Source organism: Panthera tigris, chromosome B2, assembly GCF_018350195.1.
Source record: "Panthera tigris isolate Pti1 chromosome B2, P.tigris_Pti1_mat1.1, whole genome shotgun sequence".
Taxonomy (NCBI): Eukaryota; Metazoa; Chordata; class Mammalia; order Carnivora; family Felidae; genus Panthera; species Panthera tigris.
In genome coordinates this window covers 131,051,608-131,071,450 of record NC_056664.1, presented here as the reverse complement: position 1 = coordinate 131,071,450, position 19,843 = coordinate 131,051,608, and the positions used below count along the sequence as shown (strand labels likewise).

Here is a 19,843-nt window from a genome sequence, read left to right as displayed (position 1 = left end):
TATAACTACACATTGAAAGAGAATATTGTGTACTTGAGAATGTTGACGCAAGAAAACCAATATGAAGACACATTCTAGTAAAATAACCAGACTTTATAGGAAATGGAAAAAACATTTATTTTGGATGTCTAGGGAAAAAACAGCAAGTGTTTTATAAGGGATAATAGATTATCATCAGAATTTGGGGCAGCAAAGCTTTATATTAAATGTAACTAGAATGACATATTGAAGTTACTTTCGGAAAACAAAATGTGCTTCCTAAATTTCATAGCCAGCAAAACTAGCATCTGATATAAAGGTTGTAGATGAACTGTTTTCAACAAGCAAAAACTAAGTGACTATTGTTCTCATGAACAAATCCCTGAAAAATCTACTCTGGGCTAAGCATATGGGCTTTGGACTACCAAAATAACTAGGACATCATCATAAGGACTGGAGGTAAGTAGTAAATGCATCCTTGATTGTAGAATTACGAATAAATGAGGGTTAAAAGGGAGAAAGTATAGTATGTAATGTCTATATACTCATATAATATAGCTACAGTAAAACTATTTAAAATTTTTTTTAACGTTTATTCATTCTTGAGAGACAGAGAGACAGAGCATGAGTGTGGGAGACGCAGACTGAGAAAGGGAGACACAGAATCCAAAGCAGGCTCCAGGCTCCGAGCTGTCAGCACAGAGCCAGACGCAGGGCTCGAACTCACAACGGTGAGATCATGACCTGAGCCAAAGTTGGATGCTTAACCAACTGAGCTGCCCAGGTGCCCCTACAGTAAAACTATTTTAAATAAGAGGGATGGAAAGATCAGATGCAAACTACTGTATGGACCTCTTTTTGAGAAATTAATTGATTGATATTGTATTAGTAGTTATTCTAAGACACGTGTATGGCTATTGTGGAATAACATAAATATATACTTCTGAGATATTTTAATTCTATCATCTCCTTTTCCTTGGAAACTAGGATTCTTCTCGTGGAATAAAGGAAATATATATATGTAGTAAATAACATAAGCTATGAATTTCTGGATCAGAAAGCCTGAGAATGGATATAATAGACATTACATGATTTAATAATGAAACATTTGATGGCATTAGGCTAAGATAGCTTGTTTTACCCTATTAATCCTAAGGAACATCTTACAATTTGAACTTAAATTTTCAAAAAGCCCATGGGTCATCAGCCCCTTCCCCTACCTCCGTATCACAATGGTCTATGGTCATTTGTAAGGTTTGTTTCAGTGACTGCTTTTCTCTGCTTTTGTGTCTGATCCACCCCTACTTGTATAGATCAATCATGCTATAGATTGGTTAATACATTTAGTCTGGTAAAAGTTCAAATTGTATAGGCTTTGGACCCAAACAACCGTGAGGTAACTGCATATTTCTGCTTCTTCTATATGTCTTAAATGGGATTTTGTGAGCAATGTTACTTTTACTTATATTTTATGTCTTCATTTTTCTCTGCAATCTCTCTTTTTGCCGCGAACTGTCCAAGCCCTAGGTCAGGCCACTGTAATCTTCCACCTGGACCCTGCAATAGCCTCATCCCAGAGTCCAGAGTCTCGAATCTTGCTCCCCGGCGCAATCTCCATGCTGAGGATGGAGTGTTAGCTCTACAACACACATCTAATGGGTGACAGTGCAGTCCTGCTCTATGACCTTAGAGCATTTCCATGGTTCAGAGGGTGAGATCTTAGTTCCTAAGGCCTCTAATTAGACCCTGATTTGGTCATAGCTGATTATTCCATTGCTTCACTTCCTTCGGCCACAAGTATTTTTCCTACTCAGAGCCTTTACATTCTGACTGCTTGACTGCTCTACCCTATTAGCCTCCCTCCATCCCTAGCTAACCCCTTTTCTCCTTCAGAAGTCTTATTTAAATAATACTTCTTCCTGGAACATGTCCAGCCTCCATGCACTGGGACCAGTTATATCTCTGTAATAACACCCCATAACACCTTGTATTTATTCTTATAAACACTCACTACACTTGGTTTGTTTTTCTGTTTGTTAGTTAGTTTGTTTTTGAGAGAGAGTGTGAGGGGGGAGGGGCAGAGAGAGACAGAGAGAGAGAGAGAAAGAGAGAGAGAGAGAGAGGCTCTTAAGCAGGCTCCACTTGCTTGGCAGATAGTGATGTGGAGCTGTATGTCACAACAGTGAGCTCATGACCTCAGCTGAAATCAAGAGTTGGAAGCTTAACTGGCCGAGCCACCCAGACGCCCCAACACTCACTACACTTGTCATTACTCATTCGATGTCTGGTTTCCTGCCTAGATTTTCACTTCCACAAAGGCAGGGGGGGCAGGATCTGTTCTGTTCACTGTTATATTCCCTGCACTGTACCAGTGTCCCCCACACACGGGACACTTGAAAATTTGTTGAGTGAATGAGTCAGCAGTGGTTCTCTTCCCAAACGTAAAAGGTATGTGTCGGGCCTGGAAACCAATCTAACCACTAGAGCAAAAGTGATTTCATGCTAGGATCAGCCCTGGAGTAACTTTTGGCTTTTAACCATTCAGAGCTAAACAAACATTTTTTGTGTGTAAGAAATTACTGTCGGCCCTATTGAAAACTGCCCCCGTCCACACCGCTATGTGATGTGGTGTCTCTTGCCTCTCTATCTTCTCACATAGGGATTCCTGCTTTAAACACTTTCCCTGTACCTTCCCCCACCTTAACCCACTGCTAGGCCTAGCTAACGGATTAGCTAATGGTCTAGGCAGCTGTTATTCTCAGCTTAGATCCCCACCCCTGACTCCATGATCTACACCAGAGGCCCCTTCTATTACGCTTCCTGAACATGCTGTCCTTCCTCTGTCTTAGGACTTTACTCTGTCACATTGTCATTGTGAGGGTTCTTTCTGGTGCCCTCCACTCCACTCGAAATTCTGTGGGGCCACAGACCATTCAATATTTCTTCACCCATAAATTGTCCACAGTCTCTAAAGTAGTCCATATATTTTAAACCAAGGCCTGAATTATGAAAACCTTACTAAAAAGGCTTGAAGTACCAAGGCTTGCAATAAGGCACTGACAGAATCGATGGCTAAAGTCACAGGGCTGGCTGGTGACACAGATCCATCCCTTCTGCTTCCTCACTGCCACTCCTGCTCCATGGTCATACTTCCTTCTATTTTACTGTGATCATGTATGTCTTTATTTGTTTTCCTTTGTTAACACCTTCCCGCTCCCCATCCCAAACCCATCTAAGCCAAGTAACATAAGCAGTGCAAAGTGGAAAGTGATACTAATTCCCACAGTGTTTGAGAAAATTTACTAGAAGCAAAGTAACACTATATATTTTTATAGCTGGAAAATCACAGAAAGGAAAATATTTCTTATTGATTTCTTTCAAGTGGTCATTTTTCAATATATTTAGCAGCATCACTAGGGACTTGGCCTAATTTTGTTAGCAGTGGACCCCTCATTTACCTTGAAGAAAATCTGTATAGAAGGTATTGTTAAGTTGCCTTAAATTATAGGTTTCCTTTACCCTTTTGAAACAAAATCAAATTATAATCATATATTTGGATTAACTTGATTAAAACATATGCTTATTTTCTCTTTATATTCTATTAACCAGTGTTAATAATAAATAATATTTTATTGTTGGCCTGTAATTTATGGTGTATTTTAATTCATTCACAAGACAATGTCCTAATCATCTATTTCCCTTTAACAAAACAGAACATCTTTCCCCTCCTCTTTGTTCATTTTCAAGCAACTGAGAAGCATTTTATAGCCAAGATCCTTTATAAAAGTAGTAAATACAGGTTTATTTTTTAAATTTATTGATTCTATACTGCATACCTTTATAATAAATGCTGTGTCAGAGCTATGGCATTTTCTTTCCCTTCCATTGGCATACCTACTGAAATTTGAAAGAATCACTCACATTTTGCATAGATAGGTGATGGATTTTTTGTCTGGCTGGCTGGCTAGCCACGTATAGGTTTTGTCTTTTGGTCAACATTTTTAAATATAAAATCCTGGCACTTAGAAATTACTTATTCAGAGGTCAAGGAAGAAAGGATAGGGTTTGAGATGGAGATGGGATTACTCTGGTATAGACACTTCTCACAATCATACCCCCTTTTTGCAAACTGCCTCCCTGATCCTGCCCATGGGGGACAGGAATGATGCACTTTTGGAAGACGGTTTTATACCCTGTGACTCCACACACTGTCCTTACTTCCTTAAGCTGAGATAGACCCATGAACCAGACATAGCCAATCAGTTTCTGTGTTATGTAAGCCACATAGGTAGAGAGAACTGAAGTAGTCTCTTTGGGTAGCTGGATCTCTAACACAGCAACTCAGGAGCACTGGGATGGTTGTCCTTGGACTGACCATGAGGACCCACGATGTGGAAAAAGCATATCTACGAGGAGAAAAGGAAGGGGGCAGGGAGGGAGACAAGAGGTGAGGCTGAGACCTTTCTCCTCAGGAGCCAAATCCCCTATGTGACCCAGAAGCATTCTAAATCTTGTTACCATGAGATACCGAAAGTATTCCTTACATTCTTTCTGTTAAATAGCCCAGCTCTTTTGCTTAGGCTAGCTTCAGTTGGCTTCTGTAACTTGCAGCCAGAGAGTTCTAATTAAGGAGTCTAAGCCTCTGTTCTCATGATCTGAAGCTTACAAATCCACTGGTACTTTCTTGTTCTGTTCTTCATTCTGCAAGCTGTTAACGTTTCGCTCTTGAACTAGCTTTACAAACATGTTGCTTACATGATCTGCTTCGCTTTCGAGTAGGTAACACATTACATTGGACACTCACAGATGGAATGCAAATGACCTCATCTTTCTTTAGCTGTGGCCAAGCATGGACAGGTTGCCAAGCCATGTCAAACGGGATGTCTTTTCCCACACCCATCTCACACTGAGTAACACGTGCATGTCTCCACTTTCAGCAGATACACGTTCCTCCATGCTGCACAGCATAGATATCATGAGCTGATGATAATGATGATGCATGCAGCCAGTTTTCAGAACTCTCTTTCCATGATAGTGTAATTCAGAGTTTTATGTTAAACTCCCATACGTCCTCCCCTACCTCCATAATTCCAATGTCACTAGCTAACAGCTATTGAGATTTTGCTATATGCTAGGCACTGTACCATGCTCTTTGCACCAATTTTCCTATTTATTTTATATAAATGGAAAATAAATTTGCTTAGGCTAGCTTAAGCTGGCTTCTATAACTTGCAGCTCAAGGGTTCTAATTAATGAGCCTTTATGCTCTGTTCTGAGATGATCTGATCTCTAATGATCTGAGAACACCCATGGTCAGGTTTAGCCTGTGGGTCTCCAGTATGTCTTCTGGTAATCTCTTTCAGTTAACAGGTGACTGTTATATAGAGTGGGGCCTTGCAAACAAACAAACAAACAAACACAAACAAAAAACAGACCTACACTCGATAAAACTTCTGACTCTAAATTTACCCATCCACCTGAATCACCGTTCCTATTATTCCCCTTACCTAATTTTATTATAATGGCATGTTATACCAATAAACCATGAACTTCTTGAGGGCAGTCTACATGCCTTATTCATTTTATTGAGTGCATGAATGAATACGTACATTGTTGAGGTATGTAAACAGCTAGACATAAACAGCTATTAGAATGATGGAAATAAATGATTGTACCCAAACACCAATGCTTTTAGTTCCATCTCTTTCTCTTATAAAAGTGGCCCTGAGCTTTCCCTGCCTTAGTTTCTTTGCACAATTGTCTTATATGGACCTCTCTTGGGCCATTATGTATATTCATATAGAATATTCTGAATTCAGTTTAGAAACTACATACTGTTTACATATGAGGATAAAATAATAAGTTTGGGAACTTGAATATGTGTCAGTCATGCAAGTGAATTTGAATGTGAAAGAAATATAAATGGTGATCTATATTCAAAAGGAATTATGTCCTCTTTGAAGCTGTCAGATAGTCTGCACTTTATGGTCTCAGTATAGAAGTTGAAAACATAAAATATGAGTAGTAAAAGTAGCGATTTTTGTATTATTTGAAAAATAAGTATATTATTAACAAGAGAGAACAAACAAGAAAACAGCGGTGACCGTAATTTTGCTGCACCTCAAGGGGGACAAGTTGTGTCCATCCACCCTTTGTCTTGTCGTGTACCCCTCCCCACACTTAAGCCTGTGATTTCTGCAGGTGGTCCCTCACAGCGGCACAACTTCTCCACATGTGACATGCTGACTTACCTACTTCCATTCTAAATTATGGCTACTGTGCTTCCAGGTGACTTCTTTCAGGAAGTGATGACATTTTGGCTTACTTTTTAAGGGGCATAAGTCTTTACCCCAAACAAAATGTGCTCACGCTGGCAGGCTCAGGCACTATGACTGGCTGTCAGGGAGAGATCCAAGGATTTCTAGTTCCTTTCAATCACAGCTGAATAAAGGGACCTGTTTCAGCTCCAGCTGAGTCTGGATACACAACAACCTTCGTCCTTCTCCAAACAACTTGTACTTATGAGCTGCGAATCCTCTACCTCCCCCAGTAGTTACTTTCCAGACTTTCCTTTGTACGTCCCTCCTCAAGTCCTACACTCAATATTTTAAGTCCAGAAGTCTGATAAAATCAGTAATAAGGGTTATATCTGTGGATTTTAATTAAAAGTCCTAGAAGTTCCCAGCCTGATGTTTTTCATCTTTCTTTTTAGTATCAAGCAACATAACATGTAGCTAAGTGAGAACTAGCATCAACTGCAATCCACATGTTCTTCAGAGTTGATGCTTCATTGGTCACAGAGCTGTCAATAGATGACAAAGGGCTGTATTGTAATGGCACAGTTCAGAGTCAGGTGGCTTAGCATGAACCACATGATCTCTCTGTTATATCTTCCATTTTCTTTCCCTGTTGGCTCCTTTCTTAGATACTACGAACAAGCTTAAATTTCTTTTTTATTATGTCACTCCTAGCCTCCTTAAATATTAGCTAGAATTTAAATTCCTTTGATGCCCAAACTCAACTTATTGCAACAGAAATTCTACCCATATCACTGAAGCTACTCAAGGATAACCATAGAGTCTCCATCCTTGGGGATCCCAAGGATCCCAAGCTCAGTCTTCTTGAAACAGTCTGTTGTGCACTGAATGTTGTTCCCAAGTTTGTAAGTTCAAGTCCCCATGTGATGTCATTAGAAGATGGTGCTTTGGGGAGGTAATTAGGGCTACATGAAGTTCTAAGAGTGGGGTCCTCCTCTGGGACTGGTGCTCTTATAAGAAGCGAGACCAGATAGGTCTCTCTCCCTCTCTCTCCCCTCTCTCTCTCCCTCTCTCCATGCTTGCACAGAGAAGAAGTTATGTGGGCACACAGCTAGAAGGCAGCCATCTGCAACCCAAGATGAGAGATCTCACCAGAAATCAACCATGTTGGCATTCTGATCTTGGAATTCTGGCCTCCAGAACTGTGAGAAAATAAATGTCTGTTGTTTAAGCACCCAGTCTGTGGGATTTTACTATGGCAACCTGAGCTAAGACACAGTCTCCTCCTTGGTTTCCAGGATACTGCAGTCCTCCTGCTTCCCACCATTCTTTTGTTTATTGCCTTTTGTTTATGTTGCCTTCAGGTTTTCTTCAATTATCTTATCTCTCAAGTGCAAGTGTCCCCTAATGTTCTTCCTCCTACTTTCTTCTTTTCTTATGTCATCGTCACTCTTTTGGCCACTTCAAATCTAGAGCTCTGACTCAGACTTTCTCTTGAGTTCCTGACTTAAATTTCTAAACAACTCATGGCTGACTCTATCTGGATGCCTTCACTGCATTTTCAATTGATAAGTTTGAAACTCAACTCATTCACATCTCCCCAGTTCTACATCTGTATTCCACCATCATGGTAGCTTCATTTTTCTAGTCACACGGGCTCAAATCATGAGAGTTGTAGTCTAGTTTTTATTTTTTCCTTCCTCTTTCCAAACCAATAACCCAACTCTAATGAATCAAGCTCAGAAAACTTTTCCCTATTCGTACCTGAGGTTTGACTTTCACTCCACTGCTCTGTTTTATAACTTTCATTTTTAACCTGTCATTTGGATTATTGTAGCACTCTATTAACTACCCTTTCGATAGTCAGTCTCTTCCCATGAAGCTTACACATGACCATAAAAGATCACAAAAATCTTTAATGCACTTTGCAGTTTATATAACAAATACCTGAGCTTCTTCTTAGAACATTGACCATTATCTACAGTCTGTCTTCTTTTTGCATTACAAATTCACCCACCACTACACCTCTCCATGTAACTCACTCATACCAGATTCCATGGTGTAGCCTGAAAGTCCATTCACGTCTGTGAAGTTTCACTTTATGTTGAAAAACATCCTTTCGGGTCAAATTCAAAGGTCACTTTTATTAAGAAATTTTGTCCCATCCCTCCACAGATACTGTTCCCTTAGCTGAACCTAATCTCTTTCTTCTCTGACACTCAAATTATTGTATTGTGGTATTGTGGCACCTAGCCCCAGATATTTAGTTATATTTTTGGGTGTCTTCCTGACTATATTGCAAGATTGGTACAATCACTGCCTGCCTCATATCTTTTTTTATCCTGAATACGATCTGATGCCACATCAAGTACCCATGTGCTTTTAAGCTCAGCGCTGAAACAATGGCTGATTGAATAAGTGAATGAACAAACAGTAGATTCTCCATGAATGTTACTATCAAGTAGTAAAATTCTATGACAAGTACTTAGATAAAATCTTCAGATATTTACTCTAAAAGCAAGGGAAGAATTACAATACTTTCATCTTATTTTACAATATACTTTTAAAGCCATTTGTTGTATGCTTATGAGAAAAATGATTTCAAAATGACATATTTTTTCATTCATAAGCTTATTAGAGTAATGATTGAGTTCTTTCTATGAAAGAAAACATGTTATTTCTATTTGATTGTGATGTCCGTTGGTTCCCTCTCATATTTCCTTTAATAATCAAAAGAAGAAAGTCAAATTAAAAGGCATCCGCAGGGCACAGTCACGAATGCTGCAGGCTTAGTGACCTCTGCTTACAGACAAAAAAATGTTCCTAGCAGACCAAGAGGAAAATTTCCTCGGAGCGTCTTTCTATTTGGTATTTCACTTAGCTTTTGCACTCAAATGCTTAGGACACAATCACAGGAACATAATAATATTCTATTTATTTAGGAACCTGCACTTTAAAATTACTTCCTTGAATCAATGTAATGTGTTTCTGTGATTGGAATTGCTTTTAGTTTTGCATGCAAAAGGCCATAGGAGTGTACTGGCACATTTCAGCTTCCTATGCCATCAGAGTGGCATTCAGTGAGGTCATTTACTCAGAAAATATCTAGAAATAATAGTTTGACGTCATTAATACCCTAGTTTTTAAAAGAAGCATGTCATTCACATAATGTTTTAATTTTTCAGTTATATAATGTTAACTCATTTTGCGTAAAAGGAAGTGATAAGTAATTTGTATCTAAAAATTTACTTAATTATTAAAGTCTAGGAATTTCTATTGCCAAGAAAGTGCATTTTACCACTAGGTTTATTTAGGTTAAGCCTGAATATTTTCCTATTCAAATACATTAAATTAACAGCTAAAGAATTAGAGATTTCAAAGGCAATATACTACTCCATCCACCTTCTAGGGTAGGATTATGCTTAATCGGACGTCTGACTGTAAGTAACCCAAACACCCAATTTTTTGGTTACACTCCTCCTAAATTACTTTTCAGAAAATGCAAAGCAAGTGCCCAGACCTTTGGTTGTGTCAGATGCTTAGCTGTGAATCGAATTTAAAAACTGCAGAAAACTTTGCAAAAACAGACCCACGACGTCATCCCTCCCAAGCATCTCAGAAACAGCCTCTTAGGAGGATGTAGTCAGACTTGCAACTCCTCAGAATAATATTCAAACAGATAGATCAGTTGGAAGCTCTTCATTACAGCAGCTGTTCTGTGTTTATAGCTACATATGCAGACTGCTGAACACCCTCAGCGCACCATAAATGTAGGAATTACACATCCAGAATGGTAATAAACTCATTGGGTGATGTGCTCTCCAGAGTTTTCAGCCCCTTGCTCCAGTTGGCACAACTCTGCTAGATTTTAGTTGCTGTAGAAAAATATTAGATTGTTGTGGTTTTTGTAAGTTTGGAGACAAACCAGAAAAACATAAAATAACATTTAAAAAGGTAAAAATGTAGGCACTGATATTATTAATTTAAAATTACAGTCTCATAGAGAGTTACAAGAGAAGCCGTAGAAGAAAAAATGAGAAAACAAGTGCATAAATGGCTGTGATCGGTAGAAGTTTAGCCTCAAATACTTTCTGTGCATCAGCTCAGCTGTGTGGTACATCCTTCAGAAGCTATAGATTGTACTAAAAAAGCTGCATGTTATTAATTAGAAGCATATTTCCTACCATCATAATCCGATAGAACTTGATAAATTATAGCTAATAGATAAGCAATTTACTAGTAAAACGGCACTTCTGAGAAAACCAATACAATTTAGAACAAGCTGATTTCTGTCTTAAAAGCAGGATCCCAAATACATTTTTTTTTCTAAATTCATAGTAGTGAAGGGAATATTCTTAGCTTATAAGGAAAGAGGTTCCGGGTATGAGAGGATGATCTGAATGTACAACAATGCCTGGTTGCCAGAGAATTGCTAAGCATTGTTAAAGTAACATCAGCTTATCCCAGCAGCAAGCACTATATACTATTCATTAGTCACTGCTCTTGGACAGGCGCTTATAGAATTCTGTGTACAAGGGGACATAAAAACACTGGGAGAGCTTTCAAAAACGCATATCCCTGGGTAGCAACACAAGATGTCTTGATCACATAGGTCTCTCCTTTCATTTAACGGCTAGAACAGCTTTCAGAAATGACTATGACCAAAAATCATATGAAAGTTTCTGAAGAACCATAATAAAGTCAGAAAAGTCAGAAACGTGGACGTGCATAAAGGTAGGTGGTCAAATGGAACCCTCACAAGACCATTTGAGACGCAATCAAGGAAATCTTTTAGTGTCTACAAACATTCCAGCTTAAAGAGCGTTTTCTCCCTTCTCATTTGCGTTTCTTCTCACTTTTTCCCTCTTAATGAAAATTGTTATGCGCCATTTTACATCTGGATTCTGTGGCTATGGCCTATTATTCTTTTCTCATTTCATGGCACTGTTGGTTTGCCTTCACGCTTTCTGATGAATCCCTGCTAGGGGCCTACTCCTGAGGGGGTGCTGGCGAGCGTGGAACGCCTGGCAAGGGAAAAAAATGACTAAGCGACTTTTATGACCAGTATCTTATTCAGAACTTGAAATTGATACGGCAACAATTAGGCATGCACTATGACCTTAATCCTTAATGCTGGAAAATTATTATTTATTATTTGAAATAATAGTAATTCTATGGATTAAAAAATATATTTTCCTATAGACTCCTTCACCCGATCCTCAAACCAATTACAGGATTTCTGTAAAAGATGCCCCTGGCACTGCTTGACAAGTAAAGATACAAAACACAGAGGCACGTCAATTTTTTGACATGTGTTAAGATGAGAAATTTCATGCAAGTTAAGACCTAGACAAAGGACAGCTAACTAAACAGAATTACACTTAGGAGTCACAGAATTTCACAGTGGCTGAGTTCCCTCCCTTACAAAGTGGGGGGAGATAACACCTATTCCCCTTGTCTTCTGACTTGTTCGGGTTATAAAACCATGTATATGTTACAATTATTTGTATTAAAATTCCGCACTTTTAAAGGATTGTTTCAAACAGAAAAATTAACACTGCTAATGAGGAAAATAGAGGAGGTTTGGGATGGGTCAAGTACCTTTAGAACTTCAAGCATCCATGTCAGTTTGGAGCTCCTCACCTTTATCTGTTTTTTTTTTATTTCTTTTGGTGCTTTATGGCTCAGAAACAAACCATTCTGATCTTGAGCTTGCAGTAGAGGTAGCTCGATTCTCATGTACCATTATGGAACATCTTTATTATACATCCATGCTCAATAAGTAAGAGGGGCATGGTAGGAGGGTTGCTTAAGGAAACTTCTCTCAGGAAAGACTTGCTGCTAGTTGCACTCAAATTTTGAAACAGTCAAGTTTCCACAGGGGCTTCATTTCCTTCCTCTCCAACCCAGGTTAGTAAGGGTGAGACTCCAGCGTGATAAAAATAAATCAGAAACTTTATTCAGTCATATTCTAAACTAAAAATTGGAACTAGAATGTGCATCTCAAACCCAGACCCCAGAGATGTGCTGATGCTCCATACAGGGGAGGACCCGCGTGAAAGGAAACAATTATTGGCAGAACAGAAGCTGAAGATTCTAGGTAAGAATAAGGGTATGTTCAGCTGGTTGTTGTTTCATGCTTCTGGCTTTTTCAAAGGAATGAAAACAAAGAAGACCTTTAGTATTTCCTACTGCAGAAGAGTATGACATTTGGGCAGGGGGGGAGGAAAGAGAAAAGATTAAGAAAGGAAATGAAAACCGTTGGGGAAATGGAAGAACGCGATTTACTCAAATGGAAGAAAAGAGAAAAGACAGAGAGGGAGGCAAAGCCGGGTCAGATAACTCACTTGGCATTCCCTGCACCTGGTTTCTTTCTTCGGAAAATGTTGAGGAACGTGTTGGAGCGGCAGGGCAGCTTGCCATCACCAACATGCATGCGGACTACGTCAGAGGTGGTGAAGGCACTGCGGACATTCCTCTCGGGCTTGGCAATAATGATGTACATCTTGGGAGTGAACATGCACCCCAGGGCCACCGTTACACTGAGGCTCACTGCAAAGCAGGTGGTGATGATCTTGTAGTTGCTCCCAAAGTAAATGGGCACAAAAGCCAGCCAGATGATGCAGGTGGTGTACATGGTGAAGGCAATATATTTGGCCTCATTGAAGTTGGCGGGCACATTGCGGGTCTTGAAGGCATAATAGGTACAGCTCATGATGAGGAGTCCGTTGTAGCCCAGAGGGGCCACCACACCCAGGTTGCTGGTATTGCAGATAAGGTAGACTTCCTTGATACTTGGGTAGGACAGAATGGGCATGGGGGGCTCCATGATGATCAGGGTTACCACCAGGGTTAGCTGCACGCTAATCAGAATTGAGGCGATGATCACCTGGGCCCAGGCACTCATGAACCTGGGCTTCCGGGTGCAGATCTTCTTTTTGCTGCCAGCTAGGATGCGTGCAATTCGGTTGGTTTTGGTCACTAAAGCAGAGTAGCACATGGCAGAGGAGAGGCCAACCAGAAGGCGCTGGAGGTAGCAGGATGTGGTGGTGGGTTTGGCAATGAGAGTAAAAGGGCACACGTAACCGAGGAAGATGCCAGCTAGGATAATGTAGCAGAGCTCGCGACTGGAGGATTTGACAACTGGTGTGTCCCGGTACAGCACAAAGATAAGAGTAACAAACAAGGTGACAAGTATGCCCAGGCAGGAAAAGGCGATGGCTATGATGGATTCTATGTTGCTCCACTCAAGATAGCGCACAGGAATAGGTTCACAGCCTGTAACGAGAAAAATAGCTTTAAAATCCAAGATTTCTGCTGATCAGTAATAGCATCGCTTACCAGCTACAGAAAGCACAGCTCTGTTCACATCTTCCGCAATTCGCGTTATTTCAATTACGTGTGAACATGTCTCACTATTACAGAAGTAAATATACATTATTGGCTTGTCTGGACAATCATGTTCTCAAACCTGATCTCGTCATAAGCCTAATGTGACACGTTTGAGCCTATAAAAATAATCTTTTCTCCCAACACCAGCTTTATAAATGGATGCCACTCCGTGGGTGGAACTTCGTTCTACACTTTCAGAAAAAGAAAGAAAAAGAAGGGAGCTAAACTGTGTTTCCAGGGAAGGTTAAATGGTAATAATGTAATAGAATAAGCTAGTAAGCAATAAATTAACAACGTGTTTATTTTCACATAACTGTCCAGAGGTAAGTCCAGCTCACAGACAAGAACTATCTTGACCAGCAGAGTGTTTTAAACATAAATTTTATTTGAATTCTTTAGAAGAATCTGCATTCTCCCATTTATTACATATTACTCACTTTGTCTCACCTCTTGAATTATGTATAACCCATCTGTGGCATCTGAGGGCCTTTGAGTTATCAGCCTCTACTAGAGGTACCAAGGAAGAATGGAATCTCCCATCACACATCTCTTGAAAGGAGAGACAGCACTGTGTTCCTCAATACCTGGCTTATCTTTTTCCTCAGATGGAGAATAAAGTCTGTTTTGTATTTTGCAGAGAGAAAGAAATTTGTCAGGTCCTGGAGACAACCCCTTCACTAAACTTCGTGTTTAGTTTGGGCCAGTATTCCCAAATTGTGAGAATAAAAAATACGCCCACAACTTTAAGAAAACACTCCTTGTTCTGCAGCCATGGGCGCAGAGGCCACCAGAACCTGTTCTACTCCTGTTCAATCAACTGCAGCTCCCCTCAAGGACATGGTTTCTGCAAGCCTTCAGTCAGTGTCAACCTGTGTGTCTGATAATCACCCAAGAAGGAACAGACTCATTGCAACAAACAAGTGCCAGCCATTCACAAGCACACACTCTGATCATAGCTGGGGAGAGGGGGAGGGGGCACTCTCGTGAATCAGGGGCCTGTCCATGCCAGAGTTTAAGCATCTTCCTGGAGAACGTCTGCTTTCTCTAAAAAGTCACATTTTTAATCCCAAATCTTCTCATTTCCTTGATAAACTTTAGAAAATGATTAGATAGATAATTTAGGATAACAATGACTATTATGGGGAACTTTTGAGATGACACATCCAATGAATTACAATACGTAAAAGGGGCTGGGGACAAATTAGGAGATAAAATACTGAATAGTCAATACTCCACTCTTTTGATTGGCATACTGAGCTTGCTAAATAAAATTTAAATTCCAATGTAGTCTTTGTCAAAGCGTTTGTAACCTTCTGAAAGCGAGCCCTCATTCCATCCCTTTTTCTATGCAACTTTACCTGGTTTTGTAAATGAGCTAGTCTGTCCTCAGCGCTTTCATCAGTAAAAGAATACCACATTTTAAATTTGTAGAACACAAGTCAGATCTATGGACGTTGAATTAAAACCCTGGTCTAGAGCCAAATTAAGAGCTATAATTAATGATTTTCCTAAACTTCAGGGATATAGGCATAATATTTTCTGCAGAATTCAGGATTTTTATTAGACGCTTACTGTCCTACACTACAGATATATATGAGTTAATTCAACTAATTGTTAGCCTCATGGAGGAAAATGTTTAAAAGCAGCCATTTAGAAAAGAGAAGATTTAAATAACCTAGTGGTGTAAAGTTTAAAAAATAGAAATAGAAAATGCATTACATAAGGCAATTTTGAAAGCCTTTCTTTCAACAAAGATGCAGAAGTATAAACTAAATAAAGATAAAGATAGACTTTATGACATCTTCAAACAATTCTGGGGTAGACTCAACACCTGACAAGAAAGACTATATCTTCTCATTTTATAAACGGGCTTAGTCCTGAATTGGGGGAATCAAACAGAAGAAAATGTAAAATTATCAACTTGGAAAATACCCAATATGTGACTGGACATTTCCAGATAGATTTAAAAAGTAAATAAGCTAGAAATCAATATAGTTATGGATCTTTAGGTAAAACAACTAAAAGAGCCTCTATTCTGTATGATTTGTGAAACTGTAGAGAAGGAAGCCTATAGATACTTCAAACGGATATGTGATTAAAAGAACCAATGTCCCACATTAGCTAAAATTCAGAAGGACATCTACCTAAAGTCTGTCCAGTGACTTAATCCCATGGGAAACACAGGCACCCACAAACTCCTTGTCCTTCCTCTGAGCTCCCAAGGGAAGCGATATGTCTTTCTTATTGATATAGGTGTCTTTATGTCCCCCCATAATCTCGCTATTAATAGAACATCAGATATATTGGTTTAATAAAACCACAGGAATGGTGAAAACATTTAACAATCCTATGCCTGGACCCACAACTAACAACTAGTATTTTGAGATTATTATTGGAAGGATACATTATTCTCTGTGACATAAAACCCACATATTTAATCTAGGATTTACTTCTAGACAAGATGTACTATGGTTCCCTATATATGATCAGATCATAGCTGCTCTACTCATGAAAATACCTATATTATCTATAATTTAAAAAAATTAGGCAAGGAATACCTTTAGTTGCAAAAGGACAAAAGACTTCACAGAAATAGGAAGATGGATTGTTGACAGAGCCCCAAAAAATACAGATTATCATATGTACCTAGATTATCATAACTCTTCTTTTTTTGTGTAAACATGAAAATGATACACCATGATCTAGACATATTAACTCAACAGCAGAGCATATATCAAAGAACCATTGCTCATCGTCAAAGGCTCACAGTAAAAAAGGTACTGCAAAAGTTATGGATACTATGAAAACACTTTAGAAATACAATAGAAATATTTTAGAGATTATCATGCTAAGCAGACTGCTCTGACTAAAAATCCTAACAGAAAAGTTTCATATAAAACAACAAATTTATTACTAGTAACAAATCTATGAAGTTCAAGTATTCAATTATAGATCACAAAATGTGGCCAGAAAAGAAGTTCTTAAATAAAAATTCCAGAAATTCAATTATTATGTTGTAAGATTCATGAAGATAAATAACTGACAAAACCAGAATGGCTGTTTGATCGTACCAGATAAAATATCTACCAGGCATTGGATAAAATCCTGATGGAATAAATGAAATAATTCATTTCACTAGGGACAAATTTGCTGTAAAATTAAATACTATTGGGAAAACATTTCCAGGATGGCAGATGTGGCCAGTTCATGCTTCATTTGTAATTAAATTAATTAGGACAAATTGTAAAGGTGGAGGCATTGACTGAAACAATTGCAGGAGAACTTTTGAGTTACTCCAAAGGAATTGTATTGTTTTCTCCCTCCATGGTTTATGAATATGTACTAGCTTAAATAGTATATTTATTTTGCTGGTGCGTTGAAGCATTCTGTTGAAAAGCCACAATACTTACAAAGGCTAAAATATTAGATTCTGTGGTCTTAGTTAATGTGTTCCCACTGACCAATCTAGTGATATGGGAACCTTTTCATTGGAACACTTATTCATGAATTTAAACTGTGCAATTCTGTCCTCATTTCCAACTCCTAGACAAATGAAAAAGGAACCTTAATATTGTTGAAGTTTACACCCCTTAGTGATTTAATCTGAGGTTCTTCAGAGAGTCTCCAGAAGTTGAAGGCACATGGAAATTGACCGTTAATTGAAGAAGCTTATAGGAAGCTGATGACTACACAATGGTCTTCTGTGCAAGATCATCTGAAGATTCTTACATATATCATACTTTCCTTTGCATACTCTTTCTTATTCATACTTTTCTTCTTCACTGATTTGAAGCTATTCAAATCTGAGTTTGTCTTTAATGATCTCCTTACTGGTAATAAGTATTTGCCAGACCCTACGCTTTACTAAAAAATCATTAACACAATAATTCAATTATATCAAGCTATTGGTAGGTATGTTACATTAACTTTTCCAATAATGATACTATTTTTATATGCAAAGATTGCACAAGTTCAGATGCTTGAAAGGACTGAGAAGATTCACAGAACATACTTATATAATGTTTTTACTTAAGGGCAAAAGGTGTAATATACTAAGAGAAAGACAGTGCAGGTAAGCGCCAAGGGGCAAAGGGAGATCCAGGTGCAAGCCCTCTAAGATCCTTACTCCCACAAGGGTACACTTCACCTTTGAAATGAGAGCTCAAGGCAGAAGTCCCCAGTGAAGTCTTTTTATGATCTTTAAGTCATACAGCCAAGTCTGTCTGTCTAATATGTCAGCTGAAATCCATTGGTAAACAAACTGGTTTTGGTTGTCACCAAGTGGAGCTTCACTCTCTAAACTGTGTATCATAAATATCAGTCCCCTTAATGTAGCCGAGAGTGAAAAACCAGTACTCAGGCATCTGCACAAGTAATCACAGAATCATTCCAAACCTAGCTATAAACTAAGCCTATTCTACACAGTGTAGTGGACACAAGTGAAGAAAAATATGCTTATGCTAGAAGGAGATATAAGTATTCTGTGCTGAAACAGTAGCATTTTGTCAACAACATGCCAAAACAATGTACCTACAACTCTACCGTGGTTGCTTTATTTCTTGTGAAGGTCTTAGGTTCTTTTTCCTATGGGGAAACCAGACCTTTCAAGGTCAATCCAGAATCCCCCCAAAACAGAATCACTTGAGGATTGGGACTGAATGTTTATATTTTGAACCAGCTTCTTAAACATGTTTTCTCCTCCTTTTTCTTCTTTCCTTCTTCTCTTATTTTTTTAGACATCTTAAATTTGAGAAGCATTAGCTTTGATTCTTTGAGAGACTTAGCTGTAATATCCATATTGTCCATATAAGTGATATGATATGTAATAGACTTTTTTGGTCCTGTTTTGAGGCTTAAAAAGAAGAGTTCTCCAATCCCCACGTGTGTTTAGGTATCCTAAGACTGGAAGGGATAGGAGTTACCTTCATCCAGTGGCCCTGCCTGACCCCCAGCATCTAAAAGCAGAAGCCATTATGTGAGTTGTGCATACTGTATCTAAAGCCTCAAGAACTTAAGGTCTTGGCAGTATCTGTGGTTACAGTTATCCCAGAGAATCCAGAGCCATTAGACAGATCCATTTTCCTTCAAGCAGACTACAAATTACTGACCAAAATCCAAGAATTACTGATCTGAGGGAAAGGAAGTTACTCCTAATTTTTAGACAAATTTTGGTTCACTTGTAAGATTCAACTGCACAGGAGGAAGCTATAATTTAATACTGGACTTCTTCCCAATTAGGTTAATACCAATTTAATATAACCGAAGAAATAAAGAAAGTCCACATTTATTCTATTTAAAATGTCTTGGGACATTTAATAACATTTACAATAATGCTTCATAATTAATAAAGCTTTGTCAAAATGCTTTCTTTAATGGTATCACATTAATATCAATTACCTACAAGGAAAAATTCTATTTCATAGCTAATGTTCAACTCAAATATCCCCTTCTCTATGAAGCCTCTTGTCTTGCCAGGGGAAAATAATTGCTTTTTTTACTCTGTGTTCATATGACATTTTGTACATACTCCTGTTGTAGGACTTCTACTTGATTGCTTATATGCTCACATTTCATATGAAATTCCTCCCCGTGATATAAACTTATATAAACCTATATGTTTCTAGTTTCTCCAAAAAATGCCTGGCACAAAGCAGGTGGTGGTGTATATAAAATCAAGTAAATGAGTAGATAGTGTAAGAGGTCAGAGTAACTGTTGGGATGGACAAAAATGGTAAAAACTAATTAATTTCTATAGCTTAATATTTTCTATTTTTAATGATAAAATTTAGTGCAGTCTGGCTTTCTCATCCTATTTGACTTTTGAACAGAAATAAGTAGCACCAGATTACATATAATTGGTTCGTGAATTGTTAAACTACTGTCAAGTTTTATAGCGTGTCAGAAGAGATCTCTGTTTATGCATCTTAAGAAATAAGTGTGAAATTGAAGTGCTGAATTAAAATGTGCATTTTTCCAAGAAGAAAATATGAAAAACTTATGAACGAAAGTGCTACAGAAAGTGCTTCCTTTAAGAAATGTACCATTTTTTTCTTTAGAGCCAAAAAAACAACATATTCTAATGAAAATAAAACTCACTTATAAACATGTTTTTATTCATTAATATTAGAGTTTTTGGAAAATATAGGGAGAGTAGCTATCTTGTAAAATGATTTTATGCGTATAAACAAAGTCCACCTTCAGTAAAAAACACCATT

General features: G+C 38.3%; 1 protein-coding gene across 1 annotated transcript in view; it reads right to left on the bottom strand.

Moving 5' to 3' along the window:
- Positions 1-19,843, bottom strand: part of GRM1 (glutamate metabotropic receptor 1) — a 462,841-nt gene that overhangs the window by 23,614 nt on the left and 419,384 nt on the right. Inside the window, exon 10 of the mRNA XM_042985360.1 lies at positions 12,584-13,514. Coding sequence (XP_042841294.1) covers positions 12,584-13,514 — 931 coding nt within the window. The remainder of the gene's footprint in view (positions 1-12,583; positions 13,515-19,843) is intronic.